Raw genomic sequence first — 20,123 nt, forward strand, 5'->3', positions numbered from 1 at the left:
GGTTCACCATTTATATGTCATCCTTGGACTCCACACTTTCTCTCATTCCTTATATCCAATCAGTTGCCAAATTCTGTCAAGTCTATTTTCATAACATTTTTTATATATGCTCCTGGTCCTATCTCTCCTTTGACATTGCCCTTATCCTGGTAAAGGCCCTCATTACCTCATACCTGGACCACTGCAATGGTCACTGGTTGTTCCTCCTGCCTCAAGTCCCTCCCCACCCCAGTCCATCCTCCACTAAACTGTCAAACTGATCTTTCATGTCAAAAACAAACTCCCCAAATCACTCCTTCTATTGTCATTCTTTCTTATACCTATATCCATGTACTTTTTAATCCAGCAACACAGGTCAACCTGTTCTTCCTCAAACAAGACATCCAATGCTAGGGATGGCCGTCCTCCATCTCTGGAACTCTCTCCTTCCTGGAGGAGAATCCTGCCTTCCTTCTATTCTCAACTGAAGTAGCCACTTTCTACAAGCCTATCCCAACCCTTCTTAATCTTTGTGCTTTCCTTCTGAGATTATTTCCAATTTATTCTATATATGATTTGCTTATTCATAATTGTTTACATGTAATCTCCCTCATTTGACTGTGAACTACTAGAGGGCAGGGACTGTCTTTTAACTTTCTTTGTATCATCAGTACTTAGCACAGAGCCTGGGACATGGTAGGTGCTATTATCTGATTAAAGTTTCAATACTGTGCAGCAGTGGGGTTAAACTCAAATAAAACATCTCTGTCACCTCATACTGACTTAGAAAACCACAAGTTACCATTATCTATGTTGTAACATATTTTTATTTATTTTGTTAAACACTCCTTTGTCACATTTCAATCTGGTTCCAGAAACACTAGGAGGTGGGTTGAGAGTAACACCTTAAATTTTACTAGTGGGAAATAACATGTATGCATATAAGTGAATATGAATTATTTACAAAGGTAATCATGAATGGTCATTCCAAAGGACATACAAAGTAATTCCAATGTTGTTGGGATAAGAACCAACAATTAAAGAAATTAGAGAAGACCACCTATACAAAGTAGTGCTTGAGATGAGCCTTGAAGGGACCCTAAGGATTCCAATGGACAGAAGCACGCACTAAACAAAGAGTATTGTAGATGGGGGCACAGGCTGTACAGAGGCCCAGGAGGAGGAAAGGATAATCATTATGCAGGCTGTACAGGATACTCAACATGTCCAACAGAACTCATTATCTTTTCTTAAACACACCCTTCTTCTTAAGTTCTTCCTTTTCAGAGTACCACCATTCTTCCAGTCACCCAAATTTCACAACCTGAAAGTCATGTTCAACTATTCATTCTTCCTATACCATCCAAATCCAATCAATTGCTACATCTTGTTGATTCTATCCTCACAATCTCTCAAATACATCTCCTCTCCACTTACTCAGCCACCCAGGCTTCATGCCCTCATTCATCCTTGCCTGGCCAACTACAAAAGCCTCCTCATTAGTCTACCTGCTAGTGTAGCCTCTCTCCTTTCCAATCCATCCTCCATACAGCTACCCAACTGGAATTCCTAAAGCATGTCAGACTACGTACCTCTCCTGCTCAAGAAGATCCAGTGGCTGCCTACTGCCTCTAGGGTCAAATATAAACTCCTCTACTGACATTTAAAAACCTTCATGATCCAGCTCCAACTTCCTTTCTAGTTTTCTTTCACACAACTTGAAGTCACAAACTATATGCTCTAGCCAAACCGGCCTTCTGGATGTTCCACCATAAGACCTTCTATCTCTTCCCCTTGGGCCCTTGCACAGGCTGTGCCCCCATCTAGAACACTCTTTGTTCAGTGCTTGCTTCTGCCTCTTGGAATACTTAGGGCCCCTTTACGGCTCAGCTGAAGCACTATCTCTTATAGGTAGCCCTCTATGATTCCCTTACTTGTTAGTCCTTCTCCCAATATTGGAATTACTTTGTATATCCTTTGTAATTAATTACCTTTGTAATTTCATATTTGTTCATGTGAATACATCTTATTTCTCACTAATAAAATGTAAGCTCCTTAGTGGCAGGGACTGTTCTCTTGTCTGTCTTTACATTCCTAGTGTCTGTGACATGGTCACTGGTGTTCAAATGATTACTGAATTGAATTAAATTGCTAATTGCTGCTGCTTTAACTTAAATGGCATTTCTTGTACCTACTTGTGCCCCAAAAGTTTTACCAAGTTAGGACAACTTTTAAAATAAAATAAAAATGTTTAGATTGGGGAGGCAGGTATTTTCTTTTAAAAAAAAAAATCATTTTTATCTTTGAAGAAGAGATGAGAAACTATACTTTCCTCCCTTCTTTGCAGAATTAAAACAAGTAAAAAGAAATAATTCCATGTATAAATAACAATAATTTATAAATGGCAATATACCCCAAGGATATACGGTTGCATATCTTCTCAGACTTGGTGGATCTGTTCATTTTGCTGAACTTCTTTATTCCCCTCTACTTTTTACTTGCTACAAGGTTTGGTTTGCTGGGGAAGAAGGGGTATATATTCAGAAAGAAAGGTGATTAAAAAAATGATACAATTTTTAAAAATCTCTTAAGTAATTCAGATAAACACCACTGTCATTTTTCTGAAATATTCCAGGTTCAAGTGATGAAATTAGTTTTTTCATGCCTAACACTAAGAAAAATATAGCAGCCTCTATTCTTTCTCATATAGCTCCCTAGAGCTAGCAGAAATCCAGGCATTCTAAGTCTCTCCAGAGGAAAAAGGTTCTTTCAGTTATAAAACTCCTACATTTTAACTGATGTAGTTATTGCTCAAAACATTTCTGAATTCCTCTTTGGAAATGGCCTTCAGAGACAGTATAGAGAACATCAGCTTCATTGCTTTATAGTTTTACATCATCAGATATTTTCAAAAAACTACCTGTTTATTGAAATCCACAGCAGCCTTTTCTGACTCAAACATCATGGACCAATTTTGTCTCTGGTCATCATAAAAGGTGCTATAGTTGTTGGGCTGTACCTGTAGGAAAAAGCAATATCTGAACCATTAATGTATGTGCAACTCTGAAGTTTTTGTTGTTGCTGAGTCATTTTCAGTGGTGTCCAGCCTTTGTGACCCCATTTGGGATTTTTTTGGCAAAAATTCTGGAGTAGCTTGTCATTTCCTTCTTGAGATCATTTGACAGATGAAGAAATTGAAGCAAACAGGGCTAAGTGATTTGCCTAGGGTCGCAAAGCTACTGAGTGCTAAGGCCAGATTTGAACTCCAGAAGATGAGTCTTCCTGTCTCTAAGCCTGGCATTATAATAATTGCATCACCTAATTGCCCCATGTTTTTGCTCACAAGCAAGAAATGACAAATCTCACTGTCTAACATTATGGTCAATACCCTGACCAAGAAGAACCCACAGGAAAAGTCAATGGAGTTATCCCTTTCTGAATTCTCAGGTCTTGTCTCTATTTCACAGCCACCTTTTGAAAGGTTTTGGTACAGGGAGGATCAAAATAAGTCACAGTTGCAGCAGTGGAACTAATATTTTATATTTTGGGTCTGTGCTTCCTTAGAAATTTACTCCAAGGTATAAAATGATCAGCATATACTGTGGAGATGTTCAATGTTTCTTACCGTCAGTTCAAAATTTGGATGAATCCTGGCAGAGGTGATTGGTTGTTGCTGACTTATGTAAATGAGAATTCTGTACTGGAGTCCACCAAAGATGGAATACAAGAGCAAGAAGAGAAAGCAAAAAATGAACAAAAAATTCACATTAGCAAATACTAGTAGCTAAAGCCTACAAAGACCTTAGATTGTTTCCTAACTTTGTCCTAAGGAATAATTCCTTTTCCATTTTTCTTTCCAATTTTAGTCTCTAAATTCCATCCAAATGAACACCTTCTACTTTAATGTGTTATACTCTTGTATAAAGAAACTGAATTTTAAAGTAATGGAACTAATGCAACAGAACTTAAACAACTGAATTAATGCTTTAAAAAATGGCAGAGTCCCTTTGGGAAGGAAAAAAAGCTCCAGTATGACAAGTATGGAGAAGTAAAAATTTGCAAAATCTGTAGTCATGTGCAAAATACGATCAAAGGCATTACAACCTCAGCTTTCAGTACAAGATGAGGTCTGGGTATGTTCACTTTCTCATCAAAGCTGTTTCTTGTTGTTTTTGTGTCTTTTTGGCAGGGGGAAGGCAGGGCAATTGGGGTTAAGGGACTTGCCCAAGGTCACACAGCTAGGAAATGTTAAGTGTCTGAGACTGAATTTGAACTCAGGTCCTCCTGACTCTAAGGCTGGTGCTCTATTGGCTGTGCTACCTAGCTGCCCCTTCAAAGCTGCTATTTAAGAGAACAGTTCACTTCTTGGAATTAGAAACTTCTTGGGTAAAAAAATCTATCTGAAAGAGTACACATTAATTGAGGTATTTACAGCATTTCTCAAGCTCAAAAAAATGAGCTAATTCTTGAAGGAAATGGTATCAAATCCACATTAAATCTGGCTGTCCTGACCCAATGGACCCCAATAGTGAAAAACAAGGATATGAGGAAATTTGGGGAGGTCATCTGGGCTTCTGAGAAAAGACTTCAGGGACACAGGATAATGAAGGAGTTGGAAAAGTGGTACAGATTCCAAAGAGTATACTGGAGACTCACTTAGATGTTATTTTTTAAAAATACATTTAGCTAAAAATGTGGTTCTGGAGGCAGTTCTAAAGATGAATTTACAAAATGCTTCATATGACAGCCTCATTGTTAGAATGAGTATAGAGTAGTTGAGAAGAATGACATTGAAGGTCTTGGATTTCTCCCTTCTGCCATCAGGACTTTGTGACCCTACAAGGCTTACTAAAATGCTCTTTACCTACAACAATCAATACTGCTGATAAACCAAAGCAGAAAAGGAAATGTTCCTTCTAACTAGCTTACTTTTAAAGTCTAAATTCTTAAGAGATTCAAATGTTAAAAAAAAGGTCAAGCGCAAATTGGCTTATTCACGAGAATGAACAGAAAAGCATTATCTACTAATGATTTAGACTCAATCATCAGGAGGGTAAAAACCCATCCTCATCACAAGATCAAAAAAGGCACTAGGGGGGTGACTAGGTGGCGTAGTGAGTAGAGCGCCAGCCCCAGAGTTGGGAAGACCTGGGATCAGTTCCAGCATCAGACACAACACCCACACAAAAAAAACTGGCTGTGTAACCTTGGGCAAGTTACTTAACCCCAATTGCTTATTTAAAAAAAAGGCACTGGAAAAGGTCAAATGACAACTATCACCTCAACAGTTTTAACTAAAAAAAAAAAAAAAACAATTTCCTGGAAGGAAAACTCCACAACTAAGAACTCATACAGCACATACTTGGGTAACGATACCAGCAGAAAAGCAAGATAAAATTACAAATAGGACCACCACAAGCTTGACTATAGCATTCTGTTGAACCAAGCAAAGACTTCAATGTGTATGTACATGTACACACACACATACACACACACACACACACACTACATGTACATCACATACATATATTCAGATGCACACATTTGCAAGCAATAAATGTGTATGTGTGTGTGTGTGTGTGTGTGTGTGTGTGTGTGTGTGTACACACACGTGTATAAACATATACAAAAGCCTGGGTAGATTAAATCTGCACTAAGACTTTGGGCATAATATGTGCATGTGTATATAGAACTGGGGCCCCTCTCACCTCTTTGGCAGTGTGGTTCCCCAAGACTGCAGCACCAAACTTTCCCTGCTTCACATATTGACCATTTGTGCTAAAGAAACAGAAAAATTGCTTAATAAAACTGATACAAAATAATTAAGTAGATACTAGTAGCTCAACAACGGCTGCAACAATGTAGATTTAAGACCACTAAAAGGAAGTCAAGCTTTTGACTAACTGGAAAACCAGGCAAGGCCTTGAGCAGAGCTAAATGAAGCCCACAACACCAGTCACAGTGGTGAGGCAGAGGACAACGAGAGAAATTTTGTATACAGTGTCAGATGTTAGTCATTGTATCAGGCTTTTGTTTTTATTGTTTTCCTTTTTCACTAGAGAAGGCTCAATGTATATAAAATAACTGTGATGTTAAAAAAAAAAAAGGCATCAATAAAGCTTATTTTGAAAATAACAAAAATAATTTATTAGGAGTAAGAGCTACCCAAAGAGGAAACTAATTAGTCAGTCATCAGAAAGGTGACTATCTCACAATTGAAGCTTTTTTAAAAAATCTCTAAGAAGGTATTATGGTACATGCTCTTAACAAGACAATACGAGAGGGGAGACAGGGAAATGGGGGAGGGAGATGTGAAAGAGAAGCTGAAGACACCTCACATTTAGAATCAGTTCCACAGAGAGAGGAAGGCTATGTTTTTGCAAGGGCCAAACATGGAACTACATAGCTATGATCATAAGCAATAGTGTCAGGGTCCTGTGTCAATCTAGGAGCTGGCATCAGTGGAGGAGGGGCAAAGCCATGAAGGAAAGAATGGGGGCAGGGAACAAGTATTTATTAAGCTCCTAATATATGCTAAGGACTGTTCTAAGTGCTTTACAAATATCTCATTTGATGCTCACCAATAACCCTATGGGGCAGATGCTATTATTATCATCTTCAATTTGCAGTTAAGGAAATTGAGGCAGACAGAAGTAAAGTGACTCGCCCAAAGTCACAGAGCTAACCAGTATCTAATGTGGGATTTGATCTGAGGTCTTCCTGACTGGGAGTCAGGAAGACCTCAGATCAAATCCCAACAAACTCTTCACTGTTAAATTTTCAGTGTATTTATACCTTGGAAATCAGCAAGTTGCACACCAAGTAAACTTAATTTACTGTTTGTTAACTGGCTAGACTTAAAGTAATGGAGAAAATGTTAATAATATAGATTAAACCTAAAAGTGTGATTATATACACAGACACACACATACCCCCCCACCCTTTAAACATTTACCAGCATACCTCTGGCTGCAGATTATGGATCTACTATCAGACATGGCCATTGTGTTGGCTGGCTTTGTTATTATAAGAAAGGGTTCAATGTGGGGGAAGATGGAGATTGAAAGGGAAATGACTGACATGAACACAGAAGGCAACAATAAAACTTTTTAAAGTCATCTAATCCCATCTAAACCCTCTCATTTTAGAGGTAAAGACATTGAGAAATCAACCCTGGATAAACCCAAGTATTCTTGTCTCTTCACCACTAGTTATTTTATTAGCTACTTACAATCGGTATGCATGGACCGCTGTGGCAGCCAGGACTGTGGAAGCTCCAACAGGGGCTGTAGTAGGAGGAGTTTTCTGTGCTGGCTGATTTGCTAGAAGGGAAGAAATGGGGATTTCATTCATTTCATACTTAGGAGAAGTATTCTACCCTTAAAAAACCTCAAATTTCAATCTCACCTTCACATCGGCATGTTTTAGATTTTTCCATGAATTTGTCCTGTACATAATCTCATTAAATCTTTACAACCAGGCTGGCTAGCATAGCGCAGGCATTAGCCCCATTCTGCAGATTGTTCATCTGCAGACAAGAGTCTGCAGAAAAGAGTTCTTCTAAACTCTTTTGATGGCTATGGTAGGTCAACACAAATCACTGAATTTATTACCCCTAAGATATTCTCATTTGCTTTTGTTTCTGTTCTCTATTTCCCTTTCCACCTCTCTCCTTTGTTCTCTCTCGTTCTCTCTTTCTCTCTCTGTATTTTCCTAATTGCTAAGGTCAGTGGCCTGCCTCTATGGCTATGACTTAGGAGGGGCATAAACATACAGGTGTGCCAAGAACACCAACATCCTTTCCCTCCTCTTTATTCTTGTAATTCATCCTCTACACATTTTGCAAATTACATACATTTGGGTTAATACATTATTTTTTGTGGCAGAAGGGGAGAGGAGATCCTGGTTAAGTGACTTGTCCAAGGTCACACAGCTAATAAGTATCTCAGGCCTGATTTGAACTCAGGTTCTCCTGACTGTAGGGCAGGTGCTCTATCTACTGCACCACCCAGCTGCCCCAACACATTCCTTTTTAAAGATACTCCCATTTTTCTTTAAGAGTTAAACCTATCTTCATAGAGTGAACTGTTTTAAAAGCAATCAGATCAACTCTCAATTCAACAAAGTGACAAGAACAGTTAGTTAATGGCCAGTCTGACAGAGACAGAAAGAAGGTAAGGGCTGATTCTGGTGTATGAACCATTTCTAGGCAGGAAAATTTGTGGGCAGGGGGTGTGGTGGGTGGGTGGGTAGCTGCTGAAGAGTCAGAGGGCTATAAGGGAATTTCTAGGAATCCAGAACCAGAGGATACCAGAGATACACGTCACTTACTAGGACATTTTGTCTAAGGCAGGCAGCAGTGTGTGTACACAGAAAACTAACTCTCTGCTAAAAGGGGTTTGCAGATTCAGAGTTAAGATATCATGACTGGTTTGAAAGGCTGTTAGCAAAATTCATTCCCTTCTCCCACAGTCAAGTCAGTGTCCTCAGCAAAATGGGATTCCCACTAAGCCTCTTTCCCTCCACTACTGGAAGAGACAAAAGGAGGGGAAAAAAGGTGGAAATGGAGATATATGTACATGTTCCTTCTAGGGTAAACACATGTCAAAATCCTATGGACATGGGATTTTTTTTCTCTCAGTTTACCCCAACCTCTCTCTCCCTCCCAAGCTCTTTCATCTTGGCATCAGTATAGTAATTTACCAGATGTCTTCATTTGCTGGGAACCTTTAGCAGATATTCACCAATGTCCATTGCCCTGATATTTTATTCACATATGGTTAAATAATATAGAGTATGTAGATAATTTTCAAGTTAAAATATCATTACAGTTTAACTTAAAAGTTGTCATTTACTGATATTCTTCTTTCACTCACTTTACTCAAATGACCCTGAAGTATATTCAAATGAAGGAAGAGAGGGAAGGTAAAAGGCAAAAGGCCCCCCAAGTCCCTGCCAGGCCTGAGTTTGGACAACAGTGCTCTAGGCCAGGGATTGACAACCTGTGGAACCTAAGTCAAAGGTGATACACGCTAGAGTTTAGGACAGAACCAATGGATCACGATCTACAGATAGACTTTTTAAAAAATAATTTTTTTACTGCTGTTTGTTTTTACCTTACCCACATTTCCCATTATTATCCCTTCCCTTATCCTGAGCCATAAAGAATAAAAAAGGGAGAAAAATAATGTTCAGCTAAACTAACATATCAAAAATATCTGAAGTTTTATGTTCCTGATAGATTTTAAATCTCTAACCTAGTAGATCTTCAAGGTGGCTAATGAACCCCCTCCCCAGCTTATTGATATTCTCCTAAGGAGGGAAGGGACAAAAGTACCCTGATGCCTCTTTTTCTATCAGACTTTACAGTAAGCTCTTCCCTTCCTCAAAGACTTCAATACAAATGTACACTGCTCCATTCACCTCCATCTTCCTACCCTAGTGCTCCAAAGCTTAGAGAAAATGAAGAAAAGTAACATGGTAAGAGGCAGTGGGGCCTAGTGAATGGAGAGCTGCCTCAGAGGCAGAAAGAGCTGGGCTCAAGTTCCATCTCTGATATACTATGGTTGTGTTACCCTGAGCAAATCACTTAATTTCCCAACATCCCGGACAGTTCTCTAAGACTAAGCTGGAGAGCAGCTGCTTTGTAAAAGGAGTTCTTCACTGAGAGCTCCCTATATTGATTAAATTTTTCTAAAAAAGTTAACATGGCAAATCTAATTATGAAGAGAGAGGTGCCTGTGGTTTACACATCCTCCACCTCCTGCCCCTGGCAAGGTAAAAACAGGGAGAAGTCACTTTGCAGTTGTCCACCTAAGAGGCTGCTGACCTGTGCTTTGGGCTCACAGCTACTGAGAGAGTTGGCAGTAAACTTACCGGCTGTTGTTATTGTTTGGCCTTTCTTAGGCTGCTTTGGAGCTGTATATTGAAAGAATTCATTTCCATGGCCCACAACCACCTGATCCAGTCCAAAGAGAGAGGCCAATTTAGCACTGCCAAAAGAAAAGTAAGAGTTCATGATACTTGGTAGAAACCTACATGCTTAAGACATTACAGAAACCACTCAAGTTCAGTCTTCCCCAAATGCCACTTGGCATACATCACTGCCTGCAAGACTCATAAGAGAGCCCTTTCTCCAGATTAGTCTGCTGATAGTGGGCCTGACAGGCTTTCATCAGATGGCCCCATGCTGCTTTCATGACTGTGGGAAAGTCACTTCCCCTGCATAGGCCTACTTTCTCTGCTGTATAAGCTGAGAGCTCAGTGATCTCTAAGTACAACATCCAATTATCTTTTCTGGATTTTCCAGAGAGTCTCAAATTCAGGATAAGAAAATATACTTGTAAAAAGACTTTTCAAAAGTTAAACCATGCATTTAGATTTTTAGTTCGGAGAATATGGTCACTGCAATACTATGGTCTCTCTTTTAGCACTCCATTCTTTGATTTCTGCTTTCACCTCCTGGTTTATACAGGACAAAGGCAAGTTTAATATATTTAAATTGAGGACTACCTATATGTATATATCCTTGAATTAGGAACATACATATTTTTCAAACAGTCATTCTCATAGTTACAAAAGATCTTAGTGGTAATCTAATCCAACCTCCAAATGAAACAAATCTTTTCTAGAAACAAGTGGTCATTCAGCTTCTGTTAGATGGTAGCTAGTAACATGTAATACTTGCTCATATTTAAAGACTCCCATCTATTCACAGGGCACTTTATACACATTATATCATTTAATTCTCATAACAACCCCTGGGAGGTAAGCAATATAATTTTCATCTCATGAATGTGGAAAGTGAGGTTGGAAAAACTGATTTTCTCAGAGTTGCACAGTGGCAAAATCAGGCCTCCGACCAGCCTGGCTCCAGGGTCAGTGCTCTATTCTACACATCTGATTAGCCAAAACCTTCGGACATAACTCACATGCATACATCAGACACACTTGAGGCATATTTGCTTATTAAGACAACTGTTTGGCTCACTCACTCCAGTAAGCCAAGTAGCTTGATGTGCCCAACACCCATTTTCCCCTGACCAGTGTCCTTGTTTTCTCTTATGCTCTGTCATTGGTGGAAAACCCTTTTTCATTCCAGCCATCAGGTAAAAACATATATTGGGAGCCTCTCTCTAGCTCTTTCTCTCGAATCAAGCCACAAATCTTTATTAAGCACTGGGGAACACTGTGCTGCTAGATCCTGGGGATATAGAGAAACAATCCCTCATTTCAAAGGGCTTACATTCCATTGCAGAAGAAAGGAACATCTGTATGTATATATGTTTGTATGTATACACAGAATGCATTCAAAGTAAAAAGGGTGGGCACTAACAGCTGGGGGAGGGGACAAGAAAGAGTTCACAGAGAAGGACATGCTTAAGTGCCATCTTAGAAGGAAGAAAGATTTGAGGAAGTGGAAGTGGGAATGGAGTGTGTGCCTGACATGGGGATCTATCGATACAAAGGAAAAGAAAAACAATAGAGTGTCATGTATGGGTCACAGGAAAAAAAAAAAAGGCCAGTTTGGCTGAACAGTAGAGTGTGGGAAGGGGAGAAATACACAAGGAAAGGAAGGTTAGATTTAGAATGTGCAGGGCTTTAAAAATTAAGCTAAGGAGTTTATACTTTATCCTAGAAACAATAGAGAACCACTGAAATTTATTAAGTAGGAAAGTAATGATGGTAAGATCTACATATGAGGAAAGTCACAACAAGAAGCCTTTCCAGTTTAGGAAAGAGACATTTTATCACCCATCTTCTATTGGTGTGTTACATTTTTTCTATATATTCCACCTTCCTTTTAAAACAGTTATGTATTTCAGGGGCCGCTAGGTGGCACAGTGAATAGAGCACCAGCCCTGAAGTCAGGAGGACCTGAGTTCAAATTTAACCTCAGACACTTAACACTTACTAGCCAAGTGACCTTGGGGAAGTCACTTAACCCCAATTGCCCCTCCAAAAAAACAAACAAAAAAAGTTATCTATTTCTCTTTCACAAATTTTAAATTCTATGTGGGCAAGTAATCCTCCTCTCTCTATATTATATACTTGCTATATAAAGGGACATAAAGGTTGATTGTGGACTAGTTTTAGTTGTGGGATGAACATATATTCCTCACGCACAGAGAGATTTTCTATCTGAATAAAATGCCTGTCATTCATGGCACTGAATAACTCAATATATGAAGTATTCCTTTGATAGTTTCATACAACAATAAAACAGTAAATTAACCTAGATAGTATTGCCATTTTTATTACATAGGCATAGCGAGTCACAAGTATGATGTATTAAAATTTAAGTTTTGGGTTTTTTTTTTTGAGGAGTGTTTTTTGGTATATTGCCCTCATAGATGATTCACAGATTATCTTATGCATTTTGTAGCTATTTTGGATGAGACTTCTCTATTACCTCCTCCTTGATTTTATTATTTCTATATAGAATCTACCTGGTGATCTCTGGGGACTTAACTTGTATCCTTATACAATTCATTCTAAATCTTATTTTAGTAGTGATAGCAACCTTAAGTTGACAGTTTTAACTTCACTCTTTTCTCCAACCTAATCACTTCTACTTTTAGTCTTAAGGATTATAGTAGAAGAAAACAGCTAAAGGTGTTAAGTAGGGCTGAGACTCTACAATAATGAGGGCTAGCATTTGTTAACCTCAAAAGTTTGGTTAAAGGAAGCAAACAAGTTAGGTGATATACATTTTAGTATTTGTTCCCTATTATTCCCTTAAGCTAGATGAATCTTACTTGTATGTACAAGGAGTCAGAAGCTAAGTTCTAACTGCCTCATACAAGATTTAACAAAGATTTTTTATGTTTTTGCACAATCACAAGATGTTTGCGTTCCTCAGATTTATGACATCCACGTGAATACAGGACAAATGACAAGATAGTGGAGATCTACATTCTCAGAATGTCTCTATCTTCCCTATCTGAAATGTACACCCAAGAGAATTTCTGAATTTCCAAGTACCCTGCCACAAGTGGTGGGGGGATGGGGGGGGGAAGGGAATACCTATTCCCAATCTTATCTGGTCTTTCAAGTTGCAGACATAGGAAAGGGCATTTTAAAGCAAAGCAGTCTGTTTGATTAATTCAGACTTTGGATAAATTTGATCTTTAATGATTATCATATTACAGTATGTGTTCAAGAACAAGACGAATAGATAAAAATATCTTTTGCTAGGTCTAGATCGTGTTCTTTTTGGTTCTGGGCTTCCCCTTCCCCCTGACAAACATTATATATAAACTTCCTATTTCACCAGGCTCCTTCTGCTCACTTATTGCAGATAAAAGTTCTTATATTACAATTTAACTTTTCCTTCCTTTCCTTATCAAGAAAATGTATTCCTTTGTGCTATTTCAATGAATCTTACTAAGCTGTGCATTCTTTTTTTTTAAACTGTTAATAGATTATTTCCTGTTTTTTTTTCCTTTTTGGAGGGGGGAAGGTAGTGTAATCAGGGTTAAGTGACTTGCCCAAGGTTACACAGCTAGTTTTGTGTTGAGTGTCTGAGGCCAAATTTGAACTCAGGTCCTTCTGACTCCAGGGCCAGTGCTCTATTCACTTCGCCATTTATACGCCGCAATAGATTCTTTCTGGTGAATAAATTATCGATATCTTGTATCTATATAGTAATTATGGCCTACAAATTCAAAATATTATTTCAGTGTCACCCCTGTCAAAATGGAAAGTATATACTACAGGTAAATAGGCTGACTGAAGAATATATAGAGCTGAAAACTCTTCAAGAGGCAGGACCAGAGTTTGCCTCCTATGCATTTTACACAGTGCTGAAGAATGAGCTGGTACTTTGTATACAAAGTCAAGGACAGGAAACCCTAAAAGGCTCAAAGTCAGCAGGAGGCCTGGTGGTCAGCAATGTCAGAGATCCCTGCCCCCTGGCTTGACAGTTTATCTAAGTCAACACTACTCTGGGAATCTTAACTATTCTCCTCCCATGGCTACCAAATTGTAAACCTCAGGTCAGGAGCCCTTCAGGGTCATTTAGTGGAAAGGCTCTGGAGTCAAAAGATCTGGCTTTAACAGAACTCCTCTGGGCCTCCTAGGTAAAATGGGCATACAGCTGCTGTTCTGTAAAACGCTCAATAAATGTGAGCTAGTACTTAACCTTGGTACCTTCTAGGTACCTAGATCTTGATAGGCATCCAATAAATACAAGATTGGATCAAATTACTTCTATCTCTGGTAAAGAAACCAATTAGGTATATTTAAATAATGACAACTAGCACTTCTACAATGCTTTAATTTACATTTTGCAAAGTGCTTTACAATATCTCATTTTATCCCCACAACAACCCTGCTATTATTATTCACATTTTATAGATTAGAAAACTGAAGCCCAGAAAGGTTAAACCACTTGCCCAGATTACAGAGTAAGTAAGCAGCTGAAGAAGGATTTGAACTCAGGTCTCCCTGAGTCTTATTATTGTAACCACTGTGCCACCTATTTGCTGGAGGCAGAGAGAGTACTGCTACTAGCCAGGACTAGGCATTAAAAAACCAATATCATGCTTGTGGGGAAAAGATAGGGTGATTCCTCTATCATTCCAGGTCTCCATAGAAATTATATGAAACATGATTTGAAGCCATAGCGATGGCTAACGTCAGAGACAAAACTGCTTGTAGAGGGCAGTGGGAGATGCCGGTGCCTGAAAATCAGCATATCTACTACTTTTCTTTGTTCTCAAAAGGCCTCTTCCAGTGTATCAAAGGAATTGCCAGGATGGGGAAAAGGGCCATAAACTCAGATGCAGACTCAGATAATGGGACATTTTCATTGGCAATATCCTGGATTTGAATCTTCAAACTCATGCTTTTGTCAATTCTCCTAGCCTTTGAGGAAAATCCTTTCTCATGATATCAGATGCAGACAAAAGGGGAGGAGACGAGAAGCATTTTTGGCCTTTCCTTTAAGTATAAGGAAATATGATGATGGGGGGGAGGAATTGAAATGTGGAAATGAGATATAATCAAGGGGTGGGATTTAGTGAGTGCTAGAATGCAGGCCAATGGGAGGCAAGAGAGAAATCAGAAATGAAAGGTGGGCATTTAAGCCTGGCATTTGTCTAAAGAAAATGTATTCCATTGGGGAAGGGGGAACCCATTAACTAGGAATGTAGAATTGGCTAAAGTAAAATGAGAATTTTCCTAACTTCACAAAGAGTATTGTTCTTTGTTTAAAGTGAGCGTGTTTCTCACAATATGAGGGGAGGGGGGGCATGTATCTGAGTTCTTTTCTGAGAATGGGTCTATTGCAGGGATCTTCCTAAGGACTAGTACCTTGCCTGGAAAGTCCTGTGATACTCACAAGTGTATTTCTAATTCCCTCAGCCTAATGAGAGGGGGGAAAAAACCAAGTTTCTGAGTAAGAGACATTGATAAAAGCTTGTGATTTCAAAAAAGTTGCTCAGTTGATTCAGTCATCTTCGAGGTAAAGTTTGTAAGTTTGTCATTCATGTTTTTCCATCACCACTGGCAGAGCGAGCTAATCTAGGCACTTAAAAAACACACATACTTTTGCTATTTTGCATAATCGTTTTTAGGAAACATTGAAGCACCTATAAGAAACGTTAAAAGGCTTACTCATAATAAAAATTAGAAAACTTTCAAGTTTCTAAATTAAATTGGAAGAAAAGTACATTTTTATATTCTGATTGGACTTAAAAAGAAGCAATAGGAGAGGGGTATTTAGATTTGGTTTTATTATAAAAGTAATGAGGAAACCTGTGCATCCCCATACCTTGGAAGACAAAAACAAGTTCAAGGAGAGTGAGGACTCCTTTCCTTTTCCTAGTCTCCCTTTTGTTTATTCTATTACAGCTGCAGCTGTGCCAAGATTGGTCAAGATTTTTACTTTTGTGGGCTTATTTGTATCTATGTACAACTTACTCTAAATCTCATTTCCGTAAGAGTGGTAACCCTGAACTGATTCATTAGTTTTGCTTCTTTCCCAACCCCAACCCCTCCTACTTTTGGTCTAAAGGCGCTGAATATTAGATTTGACTACCATTATTGTAGTTAATTTATACACTGAAGTTCAAGTATGGTGAGTTCATCTTCATAAGCTACAGTAAATGGCTTCTGACATCTCTTCCAACTCTTAAAGTCTGGGACTTTCTTTTGAACTTGATAAGCAAGGTGTGTGGTAAAATTTGATACTGTTACTTCAATGCCTCAAATCTATTTAAGGAAGGAAAAATCCATTCAATGGATAATTGCAATGAAAGAGGAACAGAAAAATTGCTACAGTGTTTAGTGCAATGTTTTCTATTTCATTGCAAAGAACCAATAATAGAAGAATCATGTAATGATAGAATGTTAAGAGTTACTTCCTATATTCCTAACAGGAAATCAACTAAATCTAACTTGATTTTCCTAGTAGCTTGGGGGGAGGGGGGGAGGTTTGCTTCCTTTGTACCATGTTTCCCCGATAAAAGACCTATCCCGAAAATAAGCCCTCCCCTTACTGTGTAAGATTCCTCTAAAATAAGCCCTCCCCCGAAAATAAGCCCTATTGAGATTGCTACTGTAGTGAAGGTGATCCCCTGCACTACACGCTACATTACGGTACCCTCTGTATGCACCGTTCCCACCCCACCCCCCAAACGCAGGCTGCGCTCCGAGCTGCATCCAATCAGAGCTGCAGCAGTGAGTGCATCATCCTGTTCTTTATTGAATTCATTATTGAATAAAGGTACATTTTTTGGTTCACATTTACCCGTTTATTAAAATTGCTGTCAATGTTCATTAAAATAAGCCCTCCCCTGAAAATAAGCCCTCTGGTGTTTTTCTGTCCAAAAAAATAATAAGACAGTGTCTTATTATTGGGGAAACACGGTAAAACCTTTTTCCTAACAAAGTAACCATTTTCACAGCCTGGACATTCAATCTTGACCAAATCTGCTGGATTTATATTCTCAAACTAAGAAAGCCAGCATATCACTAAAACCATCACAGGTTTTAGGCCAGATACAACCAACAGTACCTGACTACCATTAGAAACTATGGTAGTGAGTTGTTGAACAGAATTTCTTAACCCAGTCGGACTTCTCTGGCCCCTTCCCCACCTTTACTAAGATAGTTTGGAGGTAAGAAGGAAGGTTATCTTATCAATGCCCTCAAAAGCAGGTTGGAGCTAGTGGAAGAGCACTAGATTTGGAGTCAGTTTGTACAGGATGGAATCCCTGAGTCTTGTAATTTCTATGGGCCCCAGGTTCCTCATTTGTGAACCATGGGCTCTGCATGATGGGGTACCTGGGGTCTAGGTCAATTTGTGAAACCAACTTGTAAAACCAGTCTGTGCAGTTGTAACTGCACTTCATATAGTAAAATTATCTGTAAAATTCCTTTCCCAACCTTGGGCTCTGCCCCTTCCCCCTATCCTTCACTCCCCCTAGGCAACACCTTGTGACCCCTTTGTTAATCTCTTCATTTCTCCTCCGGCCTGGCCCATACCCTCCTTTGTCCTTGCCTCAGGTCTCCTCCAGTCTGGCCCAAATCTTATCTAAACTATCTATGCACTAAAGTCACAAGTTCCTCTTGGTCAGCTCTGACCTTTATCTATGCACTGAAGTCCGGTCAGCCCTGACAATGGCAGCCCTACCCTTTAAAAGTAAAAGCATGTACCCCTCTCACGAACAGGTCCCCTAAGCCTGAGACCTTGAATTGTTTCCAGTCGCTCTTGCAGGTTTTCTGGTCTTAGATAAAATCAGAATTCCTGCTGAACCTACTGGGATTACGTCCCTCATCATGCATACAATCTATTTTCCATCCTTTCACTTCCAGTCAGAATAGACTACTCCTGCCTGAGTTCTTTGGTCTCTGGTGTATTTTTATATCCTCTATGCCTAGAATGGACTCTCTCATCTTCCCCCATCAGAATACTTATTTTCCTTTCAGGCTCAGCTCATTTCAATTCAACAAATATTTATTTAGCTCCTACTAAGTGCAAGGTAGCTTGGTTGAGATGATAGACAGCAGGCCTCTGAGTCAAGAAGACCTGAGTTTGAGACCTGTCTCTAACACATGATCACGTGTGCTCCGGCAAGTTTCAGTTTCACAGGCTAACACTAAATTTTAGAGAAACTGCCAATATGCACTGGTAGAGACAGTTTTTCCTGCTGGGGGTTGGTTACAACACCAATAAAATCACAGATTAACTAAACAAGTAGTGTTAACTATTAACTAAACAAATCTGTTAAACCAGGGAGCTATATAGACAAAATGAAAGCACTGTTGCCTTCAAGGTGCTTACACTTGACAAGGGGTGGTGAAAGTTAAGGTAAGTTTGATTATTAATAAGTATTTATTGATATCTCACCAGGAAAAAAATAACCTTACATGTCAAAGAAAGAGAATTACAAAGTTGTATAGAGAATCTTAGGTTGCTGCCAAAGATGCTATTTTACAGTTGAGGAAACTGGGAGAGAGCTTAAATGTCTTGCCCAAGGTCACTCACTGTAAGTGTTTGAAGTCAGTGAAGGAAAGGAACATAAGGAAAGGAAGTCAACATAAGGGGTGAACCTCACAGTGTACAGACTATGGAGACCTCCTTGAATCTTCTGTTTGTTTTGGAGGGGGGAAGACAGGGAAATTGGGGTTAAATGACTTGCCCAAGGTCACAGGGCTAGTTAAGTGTCTGAGGCTGGATTTGAACTCAGGTCCTCTTGACTCCTGCTCTATTCACTGAGCTACCTAGCCACCCCACTCTCCTAGAATCTTCCCACTAGATCAGGCATTTACCTGAGGCTATAATCCCTGCAACTGGCCTTTCATCTATGCCCAATTCTGCTACTCTGAACCTAGCTCAGGCTTTCATTGGCAGTTACCTCCTGATTGCCTCTGGCTACTTTCCACCCTATCCAATCAAAACCCCATTTTTCTGGGTTCTTGGCCTTCCACCTCTAGTCACCCCAGCTTACTGACCACTCCCATCAAGACCCTCCCCTAAACCTCACCTCTAGTCACCCCAGACTACTGGCTGCTCCCATCAAGATCACTAGACCCCCTCCTCCAAACACTCCAGACTATTTGGTCAATCCTAGATCCCTCTCACAGTCTTTCTACATATAAAATCAATCCTGGTCTCCATGAAGGTGCTCAGATTAAATCTTGCCTTAGCTTTACAAATGCTCAGATTCCTTAAGAGTCTGGCCAATATGGCGGACTATTTAATAAACTTTGTTTTTCATTGGCTGAAAGCAGGGTTGGGTTGAATTAATTCAGGAAAGACCCGCGAATCACTCTTTTGGGGGTCCTAGAAAACCTAAACCTTAACAAACCTAGGTGATGAAAGGAAGGTGGTATTCCTCCCCATCGTTAATGGGGAAGTCTGAAAGAGGGATGGGGGGGGGTTAGGAAGGAAAGATAAAGATATCTTTAAACAGTCATATCCATCCATTTCTGTTCTTCCCTGCTCTCTCACCTGAAATGGCGGAGACTGGGCTCTACCTCATTGTATCACTGTCCCAAGCACACAGTCTGCCCTCTAAAAGGTATTTACTATAGCCAGAAGCTCATGGACAGGGAAGGACTCTGTCCCCTGGAGAGGAAGGGAGCTAGAATTTTCCCAAAGGCAGCTAAGTTGCTATGGGCGCCTGGGTAGCAGTTAGGGTTTAATTGTCCCCTGGGCCTAAAACCTGTCTTAGAAGGGAGTAGCTTGGTCAATTTATACAAAATGGGGTATTAAGGTAGAATGACAGTAAGTGTGGTTGTGTTAGAGACAAGACCCCAATAACCAATTATGGGGAATGTAGGATGTGACCCATTTCCCACCCCACCTCACTGGTTGATCATATACTCCTTAAGGTCAAACTATAGCTCCCCTATGGAGCCCTAGTTTTCACTTTGCAGACCACTGCACTAGGTTACATTTGATGTTGTCTTCGGGTCCTTCATAGCTGCAGTACTTGATGAGTTTATGGAAGAAAATTATGAAGATGAGAAAAGGACAAAAGCAGAGTGCTTAAGAACATATCAAAGCCCAAATTTGGGGAAGAGTTAAGATAAAGACTTAGCACAGCTGCCAAGTAAGCCATCATGGGGCTGGGTAGGGCCAGCTAGAACTCTGGTCAAGCTCTAAACAAATTTAACAGACTCTGACTGAATGT

The 20,123-nt window shown here is 39.6% G+C and overlaps 1 protein-coding gene across 2 annotated transcripts in view; it reads right to left on the reverse strand.

The window, feature by feature from the left end:
- The window catches only part of FKBP15 (FKBP prolyl isomerase family member 15), an 86,997-nt gene that overhangs the window by 64,810 nt on the left and 2,064 nt on the right, over window positions 1-20,123 (reverse strand). For both annotated transcript variants that reach the window (XM_069069566.1, XM_069069567.1), the window contains exons 2-6: window positions 9,856-9,971; window positions 7,211-7,301; window positions 5,688-5,757; window positions 3,605-3,679; window positions 2,900-2,998 (exon numbers count right to left, since the gene is read on the reverse strand). In XM_069069566.1, coding sequence (XP_068925667.1) covers window positions 2,900-2,998; window positions 3,605-3,679; window positions 5,688-5,757; window positions 7,211-7,301; window positions 9,856-9,971 — 451 coding nt within the window. The remainder of the gene's footprint in view (window positions 1-2,899; window positions 2,999-3,604; window positions 3,680-5,687; window positions 5,758-7,210; window positions 7,302-9,855; window positions 9,972-20,123) is intronic.

This window comes from Petaurus breviceps, unplaced genomic scaffold, assembly GCF_028583685.1.
Source record: "Petaurus breviceps papuanus isolate PSGF00001 unplaced genomic scaffold, PetGlider_PUasm1.0 90779, whole genome shotgun sequence".
NCBI lineage: Eukaryota > Metazoa > Chordata > Mammalia > Diprotodontia > Petauridae > Petaurus > Petaurus breviceps.